General features: G+C 34.6%; 1 protein-coding gene across 1 annotated transcript; it reads left to right on the forward strand.

The window, feature by feature from the left end:
* Positions 1–4,307: 4,307 nt before the first annotated feature.
* On the forward strand, positions 4,308–15,594 carry LOC105783497 (increased DNA methylation 1). The gene is given in 10 exon segments (XM_052626919.1): positions 4,308–7,065; positions 8,356–11,287; positions 11,522–11,645; positions 12,282–12,364; positions 13,354–13,595; positions 13,814–13,900; positions 14,549–14,648; positions 14,766–15,133; positions 15,135–15,215; positions 15,217–15,594. Coding segments are annotated over 9 exon segments (4,101 nt in total). The 5' UTR covers positions 4,308–7,065; positions 8,356–8,371; the 3' UTR covers positions 15,317–15,594.
* Positions 15,595–16,654: the final 1,060 nt, after the last annotated feature.

The raw sequence follows: 16,654 nt of genomic DNA on the forward strand, positions 1-16,654 counted from the left end.
GTAGGCTTTAAGTGTTTTTATAAGCACCATTTGTGTATGGTTTGGTTTGGGCATGAAATAGGTACTAAAATGTAAGATTTTGAGATGTTTGTGACCGTCTCTAAACGTGTTATCGTTTAGGGTATAAATAGCACACAAAAAACATATAAAATCAAATTGGTAGTATCCGCAGGTATACGAGTCAAATTATAATATAGTATTTGTGTTACAACGGAATACAGGGAAGTATTCCGAGGATCGTACCTAAGGGAGGATGAACTAAATCTATTGAAAATCTCTTTACAATAATAAGTCTAAATAATAATAATAATTAAATCTTATATTATGATAGATCATAAAAAGAGATGAATGTAAGGAATTAAATAACTAAAATAAATAAACAATAAAATAGGCAAACAACTAAACCTATAAAACCAATCAGGAAAATTAACTCGTTTTAGGGGTTGTAATTAACTTCAGATTAAGGTTTTAGGATAGATTAGCTATTAACTAATCAATTATTACCTCTTGGCCTTTAATTGATTAATTAATTGGTTGATACTTTTTTATCTCTCAGCCTCACTTTCTCAACCAGGATAAATTATGATTTACTTGACAAACTTATCTCTCGATCTCGTTTAACCTATGGTTACTTCCTAGGGTTGTCAAGCCTAGGGTTTAAGAACATGTAATTTAAACCAACTAATCCTATTGGGAAACCTGTAATCCTCTGTTAACCACATCCCAATCCACTTGTTAATCTCCCTAAGGGATTTAGCCATTCATGGTATTCATAATCTCAATCTCAATCTCAATTAAAATAAACATGTAAATAAACACGATTAAATCTAAAAAGAAAAAAGATGTAGAAATAAGCTTGTGGATGTTGATTGAAGCACGGAGTAATAAATCTATTGATTGGGATAATGAGAATTGTCACTTGTAAAGGTAAATAAACTGAAATACTTTGATTAAACAAAAGAACTCTTGGATCTAAATCGATTCTAAGAGAGAAGAACAAAGAGTTTATGAAAAACAAATGAAAACTTAATATAAATCCTACTCCAAACTACGAGAGTTTTTGGATGTGTCTAAAATGACTTAGTTACATCAAACACCAAAGGTTTTATTTATAGAAGTGTTGGCAGCCTGAATTAAGTCTTCGACATGTCTTAGGTCTTCATATAAAGTTGATTGTGCTGACGAAAATAACCCCGGAATGCTTGGGCACGACGTTGGCCCTATGTTGTACCATGCAAGGCCTATGGCGCGACACGACAAGTGATTTGTGCCTTTTTTGGTTTGTGTCTTGCTTACATGGCTCGGGAAGCTTGTGCATTACTCACCCTTGATCCTATGTCCATTGGGCCTTAAATTAAGCATCCTACACACTCAATTACTCAAATTTGAACTACCTAGGGCTTGTGTCGGCTTAATAGGTCACAAACACTCACAAAATGTGTAAAAACTCTTATTTTATTAACTTTTACTACTACACTTCTAAATACCAAAAATTTAATAATTAATAAAAAAAGTGCTAGAAAATAAGCTCATTAAGTGCGGAAATAGATCGAAATAACTATTACATTTGACAGCAGGTCAAATACCGCCACACTTAAGTCTTTGTTTGCCCTCAAGCAAACTAAGCAAAAACAAAATAAAAAACTAAAAACAAACTAAACTGAAAATAAGAAAATAAACATGTAAGAAAAGAAAATTTACTTGAGCTAGCTTGACATAGGAAATTAGACAGAAATATATTAACAAGATAATGTAAATAAACATATAATTCTAGAACGATATACAATTAACTCACAATTCAGTTCATTAAATTACAAAGCAAATAAATAAAAAGAATGTTAAGTATAGGTTTCCATCAAAACAAATATATAAATATACAATTATGTTCAAATGAATATAAGTGGTACAAATATCAATCATTGGCACAATTTTATCCATATAAAGCCTTACCTAGGTCACATAGGACTTTTCGGCTTGGAATGTTCTACGGCTTAGGTTGGTTCGGATTTCAAGAATAGGCTCGACAAAATAGCTAAGCACGAAAGTAATTTGGCACATTATATTGTCCCCAATACTCCCCAAGTATACAAATAGCTCACCACCTTATATCCATTTCTCTCACCTTTCTTATTTCTTCATCACTAAAGCCTCGTACAGTATTCATGAGTACAATTCCAGCTTGATTTTTTTTCTAACAAATGTGAGCGCACTTTTTTCCAACTTACTTTAATTTTATATTTTTCATCTTCTTCTAGATTTCTCGGTTTACATTTTGCCTTATTTTTCTACAAGCTTAAAAATCTTGTACTCACTATATCGTACAATTCCTTAGTTCACTCATTTTTTTTCTTTTCGAAACCACCGTAATGTATCTATCTAATCCCTCTATATCAATGGTTAGACGTTTAAATCTGTGCAGGGACCAAGGAATTAAAGGATCAAATAAATTATATAATAGATTCAATGTTTCATTTTTGGTCCATCAAGAAGATGGATTCAGGCTCAAAATATGTACTAGGGAAAATATTTACGAGATAACTTTTTGGCTCAAAAATTTGTCTACCAAACAATACCTTAGGTCATCCCTAGGTAATTACATACATGAATTAAATCAACCAAGTCTATCAATAACTATAACCTATAATACAATTAAACATGCATGTTATTTATATATCTATTTATCATGTGGTATACTTAACATCTTCAATATATTCACAGTGTAATAAATTAAAAAATTAGTCTAAAATTAGATAATTTAGAATAAATTATTATTAGATTAAATGTATGGGGCCCATAAATACAATTGTACCATTGCCACACACTTTCCAATATTATAAGTTTTATATTGTTATTTTTAATAAAAATCATTTAAACTTTTCTTTTCATATTTCGTTTCTTGAGTTCTTCAAAATTTTTCATATTCAGTTTCTATTTGTGTTTAGATTTCTTTTCCCGAGTTTTTCAATCTACTAATAGTAGCACTAGCAAGTTAAGAAGACAAGAACAACCTATGAAGTAAGCATTGGTCATGAACTCCCCTTTTTTTTTTTCATTTTTTTTCTATTTCAACTGTTTCTTTTCAAATTTTTTTCTATTTCACCTATATTTTTTAAAATTCCCATCGGTGCCACTTGACACACCTGCAATACTCATTAAAAAATAATTTTTCCTTTTTTTTCTACCATGAATACCCGTATTTTTCACGGGTATTTCGAAAATTACATACGAGTGTCACTTTACACAGTCGCGACACCATTTTTTTAAATCTGATGATTAGGTGATGATTAAGGGGAAAGGGGGTGGTGTCATTGGTGTGTTAGGCGACACCGGCGGGTACTGTTGAAAACTGCCCATTTTCGTAATTAATTAATTAAATTTTATATTATTTCTATATAAAAAAAGCTATTCTTTTGCCTTCTCCTTTAAAACACCTTCAACTTCATGTCGTTTTCCACCAACCTTCAATCTCGTGTATTGTCGCCCTGGCTCCTAAACCAACCACCATTTTAGCATCCCCTTTCTTCCAGCAACCATCAACAATTGTTTCTAATGTTGGTAAAGAGGATTAAATAGGAAAAAAATCCTCACCGGAGGTATTTTTCTTAACTGAATCTTAAAGCTCAATGGAAAGCCACACTTGCAGGGCATAAGAAATGCCTCGACTGAATCAAAACATTGTTATCCAAACAGACAATTGTGGTGCGTTTGCACGAAAGTTAAGAGAATCTCAACTCATCGGAGCTAAACGAGCATCCAAAAAAGCCTAATTTAAGGGAAAGAGTATTGTTTAGATATTAATTATTGGGTTAAGCCTTTTTTTTTAAATAGACTTAATGGTTTAACTAATAATTTGATCAACGAAGGTACCAATTTGGAAAAGAAATAGTTTAGTATCACTTGTGACACATAAAAATTAGGTATTAAGATGAAAAAAAGAGCACAATTTAAGTACTAATTTGTGGGTTAAGCAAACCATAATCCTTATTCTTTGCATTCTAGACCTCTTCCAACACGAGCTCCAAACTCAAGAAATTATTATATGTCGTGAAAAATATTATATGGGTTATACCCCATAGCTCTTTATTACAAGAAACATGAGAAATTATTATATGTCATAAAAAGATTATATGTGTTATAGCTATTCGCTAAGTAGTTCTAAGCTCTCACACCCTAAGATAGGGCCCTTATTCTAATAAAAACACCAACTTTCTAAACTATCAAGTCACATTGGGCTCGGGCTCAGACTCGGACAAAGCCTTTTTCAATACCACACAATCTAAAATTAATTGCTAAAACTCTGTTCTAATACCAACTCCACATTCTCGGACCACTAAACCTAGCAGCTCTGGTGTGCCCGTTCCTAGGTAACTTCAATGTTATAACAATATGAAAACCTGGTTTTCCCCTCTGAACCATCCACCAACCTGGTTTTTGGATCCTCGACTCCAGCTGTTTCATCGCGGTGTTCTGCTTTCAAATGTCTTAGCTAAAACTACCATCATCTTTTTCCTTTTTTCTTTGATGCTCGGTGCCCGCCTTCACTTCGCCTCACCAGTACTTACTACTTACTGCCTACTTGGCTTTACCAGGCCTGGGGATTCCATTAATTGATGGGTTTCTTTAGTTCTCCTTGGTGGTTTGTATGGCTCTTTTTATGCCCAATAGTTCTTTTGTGGCATGTTTCACAGCTCTTGTCTCCAACCTCAAAATGGGGAACTCAGCCATTGCAGGGTCTAGCTTCTCAGGGTATTTTATAGCTCAACATAAGATGCCAAGTTACTGTATTTTCATACGTTATACTAGTTTGTTTGTTCAAGTTATTGAAATAATTTGAAGGAAAAAAATGCAATATTATAATGTAAATATAAACTGTATTTTGTTCGTTCAAAGGGAATAGATTTCGTTATTGTTTTTATCGAAATGTATCACTGCAAATATTATTGGTATAATATAATATAAATCTTATTTAGTAAATTTGAAAGGATTATTTATGTATACAAGCCTTATTTTAGTTAATTGGAACAGTTTTTTATTTGTACATTTAAAATGGTAAGTAAAAATACAATAATAATAAGGCAATTACAAAAGCGAAGTGGAAAGAGAGAAGAAGTACAAATGACATGACATATAAACTTACATGGAAGAATTTTCTTATTTTTATTTTTATTTTTTTCCGCCATTGCCATCTGTTACATTATGGAGCACTATTCGGGTTTTCCAAAGCCTCTTCAGTTTTAAAACTGGGGGCTTCCTTTATATTTTAAACTGATGAAGCCAAATGCAAAAAGGAAGCCTATATATTAAGATTCTCTCTCTCTCCTCTTTTTTTCTCTTTTTGTTTTTTGAGATGAATATATTTCAGTTTTTCAGCTCTTCAACCCTAAATTGAAGTTTGTTCTTCTTTTGCATGTTGATCAGGACATGCATTATAAAGGTGAGCTCTATTTTTTTTGTTTTGCTTTTTGGATAAAATTTTGAAATTTTGGGCGTTTGGCATTGGATTTCTGGGTTTTGATCTGAATCTTGTTTGCTTTTCTGGGTCCTGGAAGGATTTTCATTTCAGTTTGCATTTCTGGTGGTGTTTTTTAATTAGTTCAGGTTATATATGTTTGATATGCATAATAAATTGGGATGAAAAATGAACAATTTTAGCTAAAACGTAAAAGAAATTCAAGTTTAGTTGCAACCATAGTTTTTTAATTTTCATCAATCTCTTTTGAGGCAGGTGAAATTAGGGAGGGGTCAATGATGTTCTTATAAGATAGACATTGTTAATTTTTATTAGAGGAAAGCGTGCTGCTGATACTGAGAATGAGCAATTTGATTTTCTACTTTACAGTGCAAGTACATTTCTCTATTGATTGTGTTCTGAATTTGGATTTTTGTTCTGGTGAGAGTACGAGTATTCGATTTTCTTTATTTTCTGTTTCTTTTGTGATGGCTTGTTTTCGCATGAGCTGAAAGTAGCAGTTGTTAGTTTCGAAATGTAGGCAAATGTACTGTTTCATAACTCCATGCATGATAATGGTGATAATGATCCAATATGTCTGTTATATCTGGCTAGAAAAAGAGAAAAAGAAAGGAAAAGACATCCAAGTATAAAGTTGGAGTTGGACTTCTTTGTGTCAAATTGAATCATTCCGCATTTTTTCCGGTCACTTGGTCATTGAAAGAAGTTTGTCGCTTTATCAATCTTCTACATCTGGTTTCATTTTAAGTAGAAAGAAAAGAAGAGAGGTGCCGATTGGGGAAGGCTTTAAAAGCTTCATGAAAGAGTATATAGTTTGAACTGTATATTAAGTTAATAATACAGTTAAACTTTTGAAATCTTTAAGTTAATAATAATGAAAAAGCTTTAAGAAGCCTTCAATGGAATGATTTGCATATTTTTAGAAGTCAATTAAAATCTTTATGTATGTCACGTTGATAACCAGTACGGTGCCGCCACATTCCATATTGGGAGATAGTGGACCCTATAGAAACTTAAAAATAATTGGTATTGATTGAGTGCTATCATCATTCATATAATATCAACTGCTATCGAACAAGTGGAATGGTAAGTGCATTTATAACTTTTTCTTTGAAGCCTGTATCACTTGACAGTTATATTTCTGTTACAGGCAACGTGATCTCCACATTTGGCATATCCAAAGAGAGAGAAACGCATGTTAACGTTTCCGAACCCATCATTTTAATCTAATAATACTTTTTTGCCACTTCTTCTGGTTTTAATCTCGTGCATATGACATGGAGAATAACCTTAATAGAAGGAAAACCTGGTTTCAGAAAGTAGCACCTAGTAAGTAATAAAGTCAAGGAGTAATTAGGTTATGGCTAATCATTATCTATGTATACTTTGATGGTTTGTTGTTCCCTATGCTGCCTGGTGGAATGCAATCATTCCTCAAGCATAGCTGTATCTTTACTGCATGTCTATTGGAGCTCATACACTTTCCTTTTTTTGTGGTTAAATGGACTCATCAGCAAAAGAGACTTCCATAAGTGGAGTCTTTGCATACCACTGGAAGTGGATGGGATCCTACTTTGCTTGGTCTTGTGTTAAAGGTTAGTTGATGGTGCCATTGACAAACATATTTTAAAAGTAAGAACAAGATGGGGGAAATAATGTTGTTTACATATTTATTTTCGTTTGTTATTTTTTTTCCACATGCCTTAGCTATTGTTACTTTTCTCTTTATTGCACTGGTGTTCAGAAAAGACATACTGTTTGCTGATACCATGAAGCCTTTAGTTCATTTGAGAATGTGTCAATGTACGTTTCCCTCTTTTCTTTTCTTCTAAAGGCACACATAAGAAAGAGCAAAGAATGCAGATTATATAAGGAGTTCGTGTTTTCAATTAGTGAGTCATTACTCTGGTTATAGCTAATCATAAATCTGATATCCAAATGGTTATGGCAAGGGAAAACCCAGTCTTTGGAAATAACAATTTTAATATTTCATCTGAACATCATGGTCTGCAACTAGTTGGTGGCAGTCTGTTGTTCTTAACCTCTTTCATCTTTTGTATCTATATATTTTTTCTTGAAAAGTCTTTTTATTCTTTAAAATAGAAAACATGAATGGTTCTATTGATGTTGTTGTTAAAATTTCTAGATGTTACATAACTTCTTCTAATGCAAGATAGGGATTTTTATGTAATTTGATACAAAAAAATGCAGTAGTACAGAAATGAACGCCGTTAGGTTATGTGTTCGGATGTGAGTCTGCATGAAAGAGAGAGAGATTCCATTCATGTCAATTTGACATTTAGTTATTTCATTGCCCTCCTACTTGTGATAGTTTTAGCCAAGATTAAGCCAAAATAAACCAGTTGAACCTTTCCAAATGTTCTTTATCCCCCAGCTATGAAGATGAGGCGTTCATATTTTCTCATTGGAACCTGATTTTATTAATGGAAAAGTTAGGGTTTTGAACATTTTAATGGTTATCATTCAATGTATTATAGTGCACTTTGAGTATCCAAGGAGGACAATTATGGTAGTTTTCTTTGCTATTGTCTCATATGATTCCTTTATTTAAAATATTAACATCTAAACTACAACATGTTTTTAGGTTGTTTGTCTATTTTATTTTTCTTTATGATTTCTTTTATTTGGTTATTTATGGCTTGCTTTATTCGGTTTTTAAGCTTTTGTCTTCATTGACTTTAATGTTCATTTATCTTACCGCTTTATCGCAGAATTAGCAAATCTAGTCATACTCTCAATTTTTAATATTCATTTTTAATATTTTAGGATTATTTATGTTTTACAATTACTTAGGTTTTACAATTATTTAAGCATTTATTATGAAGGACAATATCTAATGCCTGATCTTATTGTTTGGCATATAGGTCAGTCAAACCGGGAATGCATTTAGCAGAGATGTCGTTCAGTCCATATTTTGAAGATATGCATGATGATGATTTTGAGGGGTCACATGATGAGCACAGTATTTCTACAGAAGTTTTCTCTGAAAATGATACTGGCAGAATAAGTAAAAAGTGTCTTGTTACTGGAGCTATTAATTTCAAGGATATCAAGAGTCCAGAAGCATCACTATGTTCTTACAGTGCAAGCTCAGCTGTAACAAGCCTTTCTTGCTCAAAAACTTTATGCCAGGAGGTTTCCAATTTAGCAAATGACAGTTGTGGTTGGGTTTCTGCATCAGGGAGCTTTCCTGAAAGATATGCTCTGGCTGAGAGAGATGACCAGAATGCGAGTTTCAAGCGAATGAAGCTTTCCACTGGTGAAGTTTCCAGGGGCGAAGCACAAAAGAAAAAGGCATTGAGTGCACCATTGCAGCAGAAGGAAATAGTTAGTGGCTTGTCCTCGACACCTACAAATTCTGTTTACCAGAGAGTTATGCCCCATTTAGTTGAATCATCTGCTGTAGAAATGGACAAAGGTGCTGAAATGGAAGATGTAGATGTTACTAAGTCTAGAATACAAGACTCAGGTGCGAGTGAAGGAAAAGAAGTGGTAGTAGGTATAGCTATAGGTTCACCTGTCTCCGAGGAGAGTTTTGCATCAAAGGTTGTTGTTTCTAGTCCGGCAACTGCTTTGGTAAAGTTCGAGTCTCCTTTATGTGCTCAGGAAAGATTTAATTTATGCCAATCATTTGGAGTGGGCGGTTCTAATATTTCTGGGGCAACGGTGTCTAAGATGGATCCCCGTCCTCTTCTGCAAAGTCATGTTTTTCACGTACTAAAAGGAGCAGGCTGGTCTATTGAGAGACAGAAAAGGCCCAGTAGGAGTTATATGGATACAGTTTATAGATCACCTGAGGGGAGGCTATTTCGTGCATTCCCTAAAGTTTGGAGATTTTGTGGCCAGGTTTTGTTGGCTGATAGATACGACTTCATGCTGGAAAATGATGGTAAGAAATGGACTGACATGACCCAGTTCTGGTCTGATCTATTAGAGACATTGTTGAATATCGAGAAAGAAATTAACCAAACAAACCTTTCTAATGCATTGGCTCAACATTGGACTCTATTAGATCCCTTTGTTACTGTTGTATTTATTAATAGGAAGATTGGTTCATTAAGAAAGGGAGATGAGGTTAAGGCTGGAAGAAGTTTAGTTATTGAAAAGAACAAGAAAAATGATACTGTTTTGGCACAGAGGAAAAAAGTTACTATGAGAAAGTTCTGTTCTCAGGGAATGATGCCAACTCAGCATTGTGATTCTTCTCTGGCCGCTAAAAGTTCATTGACAATTCCCAAGAGGAGCTATGATTCCTCTGAGGAGCTCTCTGGCAATGGAAGTTTGTCAAAATTCTATGGTAAAATGAGTAGTGGGGCAGTAAAATGTCTAAAAGATGTATCTAATATGACTGACCAAGAAGGTTCGCATTTGGTAGATACTGCGAACAGGTTAGAAACTTTTGGTTGCGAGGTCAAAGGTTTGCATATTGTTTCATCACATTCTTGTGGATCGGATAACACCTACGGTCAGCTAGTTAGTTCTCAATTTATTGATCCTGTTGCTTCTGGAGATGTTACCAACATGCTTCATGGTTTCAAATCTGTTTCCCCTCACCAAGATATCAACACAAGATCTCCAAGCTTTGGTAAACAAATGTCTTTATGTAATGGAGAAACTCTTAAAGAGGTTCCAGGAAATGTATCGGTTGATTCTCAGGAGGAAAAAGATAAAACATCTGGAGCTCTAGATGCTGGCAATGTCAGAAATCTTCCACAGCATTTACTGGATGACCATCCAAGCTACTTACTGGATGACTATCCAAGCTACCCTAGTGATAGCCTGATTCAGTCTGGGGATGGTGAAGATCAGTTTGAGAAGTCTGCTGAAGCCCTGAAGTTTGAAACAAACAATGAAAACTGTGCACAAAATGCTATTTTGAAAAAGAAGGCACGCAGGAGATCTAGAAAGATATCTGAAATAAGTTTGACCACATCATATCAAAGTGATGTTCTATGTTCTTATACTCCTGATATGAGTGAACAAGATATTGACTCATGCCAGGCTGACTTAAATTCAAAGGAGGTCCAAGAATCATTTGAAACCAAGGGAAGCCTACAAAAGTCCTCATCTCCTGGGCCTTCCCTATGTCAAGTGGAGAAAAGAGGCTCAAATTTTAAGAGGATTTGTTGCGATCGTGATGGTTCTGAAAGTAGAAAGAAGAAATCAACTGAATGCCAAATTGAAGATGATGACCTGTTGGTTTCTGCAATTATAAGAAACAAAGACTTAAGCATGGGTGCCACCAGATCTAAATTGAAGGCCCCCAAAGTAAGAGCTCAGACCAAGTTCAAGAGAAAGAGGGGCCGCCCCAGGTTGCTTCCTCGAGTAAAGGGTAAAGGAAGGAAGCATGTTACTAAGATCAAGTTGAATAATGTTGGGTCCAGAACAGTGCTCTCATGGCTGATCCTAGCTGGGGTCATTTCACTGAATGATGTCATTCAATCTCGGAATCCTTATGATGATGCTATCGTTAAAGATGGCTTTGTTTCCTTGGAAGGAATAACCTGCAAGTGTTGCAACAGGGTGCTATCAGTTTCTGAGTTTAAGAACCATGCTGGATTCAAGTTTAACCATCCCTGCTTGAATCTTTTCATGGAATCTGGTAAGCCTTTCACTTTATGTCAGCTACAAGCATGGTCTGCTGAGTACAAGACCAAAAAGAAAGGAATCCGGAAGGTGGAAGCTGACGAAAATGATCGAAATGATGATTCCTGTGGTCTATGTGGAGATGGTGGTGAACTGATTTGTTGTGACAACTGCCCTTCTACTTTTCATCTGGCTTGCCTGTCTATGCAGGTTTGTCCTTTGCTGTGTTTTCATTTTGGGCAGTGACCCATGTGAACAGTGATTTTTTGCCCTTCTTCTAAGGTTGTGTAATATTTGCTTTAAGTATTTATGACTTAGTTTTGCTTCTGTATTCTGGAGAGAATATAGATTACTCTGACGTTTCTTTCCAAAGTGTGTAGCTTTGGTTTATTCTCGTTATTTTGGCTACTAATAATTTCATTTGCTTCAATTTGTTGCTTCCAGGAACTACCTGAGGGTGATTGGTATTGCTCAAATTGCACTTGTTGGATATGTGGGAATTTTGTTAATGATAAAGAGGCTTCAAGTTTGTTTGATGCATTCAAATGTTCCCAGTGTGAACACAAATGTAATTCTCCTCCCTTCAGCATGCCATTTCCTCTGAAAAGATTAAATTATCTATGAAGACAGTGTGAGAAAACAGAATTTTAGATATTTTAAGAAAATAGTTTAGGAGCTGTTTTAGGACAATAGTTTAGTAGTTTGATTTCTCTGATTTCTTTCCTGTTTTCTTTCATTTATTAATTCTGTTATTTAGGGGAACAATAAGTGTATATATAGGATTCCTATTATTGAATAAAGACCACTGAGTTTTCCCTTAAACGACAGACAGTATACAGTTTCCTGGCATGTAATTTGGATGAATAATCTTATCTTACATGTGAGGCAGGCTAACATTTCCTGTTTTAAAGTTTTTTTTCTTGATTTAGATTTTTCAGTGAGCAAAACAAAAAAAAGTCGGTTCAAAGAAAATGTTAAGTATTCTTTGTCTATTTTGTTTCTTGAAAACATTAGAAATTGTAAATCTACTTCCACAACTTCATGTAGTAGTTTCATGAAATCATTATGGACGTTTTATGTATTTACCATCTCTTTTTTTTTGGTTTGTTTATTTTTTATGTCTTTGTGTATGTCTGTGTGTGTATGATGCTTCTCTTGTGATTACCGTTTCTGATTTTCTCATTATCACAATATTTGTAAACAGATCATAAGGAATGTCTGAATGATAAATGTCAGTTCAAAGAAAAGGAATCGAATACTTGGCTCTGTGGGGGAAGCTGTGAGGAGGTATTTTTGAGATTCAAATATCTTGACTCTGATTATGTTGCAAAGGATCTGTTGGATTTAGCTTATTGAAAATGCTTTCAGTATTCTTAACATGAGTTAAAGTCTTTACGCTTCTTGTACCTTGTGTTTTGTGAGTATCTGGTTATTTTAAATCAACAATTCAGTAGGTGTGGGATGGAACATCTCTTCCTCATTCCACTGGAAGATAAAGTTGGGCCAGATGGACCCAACTGCACCCTGGAGGAAAGCAGGCCTTTGAAGCGACACTTTAATTGTATTCCATAAGCTGCTTAATAAATGCTGTCTTTGCAGCTTTTTGAAGTTTCTCCCCAATAACATTTCTGCAAGGGCTTTTGAACTTTTGAATGCAAAGCCAGACAACAGTAGTGCCTACCCATGCAGTGCAGGCTTAGCCTATGCGCTGAATCCAGATCTTCTTATAACTCCTCTCTTTAATCAATTTTTATGGTGTAAAGAACTTGCTGAAACTGTTTCATTAGGTTTAGGCTAAGCCAAACTGGGAGCCTCAGTTAAGTCCCTTCTCTAACACTTTGTTTGTCCATTTTCTCTGGTTTACTTTCAAACAAATGGTAGCTGCCTAGTGTTTTTATTTTAAAGTTGGTTGGGTGACTATTTATGTCTTTTTTCTGTCTTTGCTCCTTATCTGGTTTGCTAACCACTTTGGATTTTGATTTGTCCACTAGTTTAACTTTTGTTTAATTATATACTTATTTCCATTTTTTTAAAAGGAACAACATGTTGAATTTTTAGGCTGCATCTCAGCTTTTGGACTTGGCAAATTTATGCAATTCATGTCAACTGAAGTGTTCCATCCTGCCATTATAAAAGATCTTGGCTTTGAATGATCTGTTGTACTTTTAACTCTCACTTTATAGCCATTTCGTTAGCCTAAAAGGCAACCAGTTGCTGCACAGATGCTGACCATGATTCTTTAGAAGTTCTAATGCAAGGTTCACTGGTATTTGCAGCTATACTCAGGTCTTAGTTCTCGACTTGGGATGATTAATCACCTCCCTGATGGCTTTTCTTGGACACTTCTTAAATGTATTCATGAAGATCAAAAAGTTTACTCTGCTCAAAGGTTTGCCCTGCAGGCAGAATGCAACTCAAAATTGGCTGTCGCTTTGTCTATCATGGAAGAATGTTTTCAGTCTATGGTTGATCCAAGAACGGGGGTAGATATGATACCCCAACTCTTGTACAATTGGGGGTGAGACACCCAGTCTTCTTTTTTGATTGATAAGTTTCCTTTTCATCCGTTATCTTCAACATTACGGGTTTGGCTTTTACATATCTACACAACATTTTCCTCCTTTTTAGTGTCATCCAGTTCTTAGACATGTTTCATTCTACCCTGCTCATTATTTTTTATTTCCTGCTTGCAAGGCTGCTTATGATTTGTGATCCTTTTGTTGTTTAAATGATCAGGTCAGATTTTGCACGCCTTAATTTTTTTGGATTTTATTCTCTTGTCTTGGAGAAGGATGACGTGCTGATATCTGTAGCATCCATCAGGTAGTATTGATGTTCTTCAGACGTACTCAATATTTCAATAATTTCTTTAACAACTGTAAACAACTCAGTATGCTATGTTATCCCTTGTTTCTTTCCGAATGTAATATGCATCAAAGCTTTTACGAGGAATACCTTTTTTTTCTAGATATATTTTTCTTGGTGTCTGAATGGTTAGCATCTATAGTATTTTGTTATGATGGTTTAAGAAATAGGATGCATTTTGGAGTCAAAAGATACAATTATAAACAAGTTTAATGGAATTCTTTACTAGCAAAAGTATGGTTATCGATTATGTTGCTCTCTCTGACTCTTTATTTTTCTTGAAGTAACCATGTTTGAAGCATTATGGACATGAGTTCAAAAATACTCTTTTAAGGATATTCCAAATACATGGAAAAGTTAAGAATAATTAAATATATTTTATATCCAGTATTTACACCGAGTCTGAGTAACATAGGCTATTAAGATAGTTTGAGATGGAAGTAACATGGGTTATTAAGATAGCTTGAGGTGAAAATACTTATTTAGCAAATTAAAACTTTCGAAAAAAGAATCTCACATTTTCCGATTTGAATATTTTAATCTGTTTCAGACCTATTGGGTGAACAATTCTGTTTATGTTCAGTCTTTCTCTGCTCTTTGGTCTAGGATTCATGGGGTTACAGTTGCAGAGATGCCTCTCATTGCAACTTGCATCAACTATCGTCGTCAAGGAATGTGTCGACGCCTTATGAATGTTATTGAAGAGGTATTTTATGCACAACTTGTTTCTTGAATCTAACACTGTATATTGACATCATTGCTTATGGGTTTTCTGTTTCGATACTATTGGGTTGTCCACCACCTGGATCCATGCTACCCCTAGATGCTCATCTCATTCAAGGTGGAAAAGCTGGTTATAACCGCCATTCCAAACTTAGTGGAAACGTGGACTAAGGGTTTTGGCTTCACACCAGTGGAGGAGGACGAAAGAAAAATGCTTAAGAAGATTAACTTGATGGTGTTTCCCGGAACGATATTGCTTAAGAAGCCCTTGTATCGAGAATCAACTGATATAGTCATTCACTCTGTAGGAGATCAACCTGAATATAAAGCCAATGCCGAAATAGGAACTGAGCTTGCCGGAGACAAGAACCTGCAAGAATCAGAAATAGATGGTATGAAGGAAATCAAAACCACTGATGCTGGCGAAGTGGTTGAAAAACCAACCTTAAGAGTTACAGAAACTACTAGACCAGCGCTCTGACCATAATCGTTGCTCAGCTGAGCCGGTTGACAGGCTCAACGTTGGGCCATGTCGAGAAACCCCTGCTGCAGAACTCTGCAGCCCAAATTGAGAGTTGTTGTGGTGACAATGAAGCTGGTACTGAGCCGAAAGCGGAGTTCAAGCAGCAATTAGTAGAAAAGCAGTGGTGAAATGGATGAGAAGGTAAGTAGAAAGAGAAGAATATAAACAGTAGCTGAGCGGAAAGAAAATAGTTCAGATAGCCATAATTTTTTGGGGGTTAGTTCCTAGTTTTAAGACTTTATATTATGGTTATAATTATTTGCAATGAGACACAGATTTATGTAGAAGAATAGGTGCAGCCTGCAGAAGAAAGACTCGTGAATTTTGCAAATGTTTTAAGTAGAAATAATATTATAAAAACCTGAAATCTCCAACCATTTTTCTAAGCTTGAATTTAAATTTTAAACATTTATAATTATTTTTTAATGATTTAATGCATTTGGTTCATTCAGCAAATTCTAACATTCCTTTTATTTCTAAGTTTTACAAATACAAGAACAAACAAATGTAATCAAATCAGTACAACAGATAGAATCCTGTATCATAATCGATTTTTTCAGATGTATAGAAGTGATATTTTAATTCAAATTTCAACACTGATTATATGTTTAATTTGATATTGGATTCCAACTGGTATGGATGTATAATAAGTTTGAATCCAGTATCAACCCTTTTACACCACTGCTATTCCATTCATCACCCCACTCAACACCTTCCTTAAACACTAGACCACACCATTTAAATTGTCCTACCTTTCAAACCCTAACCGCAAGAAAGCAAGGATCCTCAAGCTTAGACCAAACAAGGACCTTTTTGGAATAATAAGGTTTTCTATTTCTTTTTGAAATTGATAAAATAGTCTAAAAACTTTTTTTCTTTTTTAAATAAAGCAAAAAAAGTTTACTTTTATAAAAAAAATGATAATATGTAGTTTCCTCCCTAAACTTGTTCAAAAGTACTTAGTTGATACCTAAACTCATATTTGTTGGTACCCCAGCACTAACAACGTTAGCTTGTACTTGTCGAAACCATTTTTTAAAAATAAAAAATTTAGGTTGTCGACTTTAAAAAATGAAAATTGGGAGTCGCCACCAATCTTTTATTAAGATGTGATTGGATCACCTAAAAAAACGGCTTTGGTCTACGAGTTTTAGAAAAACGGATCCGGAGTCGATTACGTCATTTAAAAAGGATTAGCACCCTCGTAACGCCCAAAATTGGTACCTAGTTAATTAATTAGTGTCTTAATGTCGAAAATTTGAAAAATATAATCCTTAGCAAAAACTTAAAAACATTACTTATTAAGACCCTTATCATTTCGGAGAAAGAAAATGCCACACCCAATGCGTTAGGGCACAACATTCTAATTTCCTCAAAAATGAATTAGTCTAAAACTCGTGTAATAAAAATTTAAAACAATATTCATTTGTTTAAGATTTAAGAAATCGCGGCCCAATACGTTAGGG

Source organism: Gossypium raimondii, chromosome 13 (genome assembly GCF_025698545.1).
Source record: "Gossypium raimondii isolate GPD5lz chromosome 13, ASM2569854v1, whole genome shotgun sequence".
NCBI lineage: Eukaryota > Viridiplantae > Streptophyta > Magnoliopsida > Malvales > Malvaceae > Gossypium > Gossypium raimondii.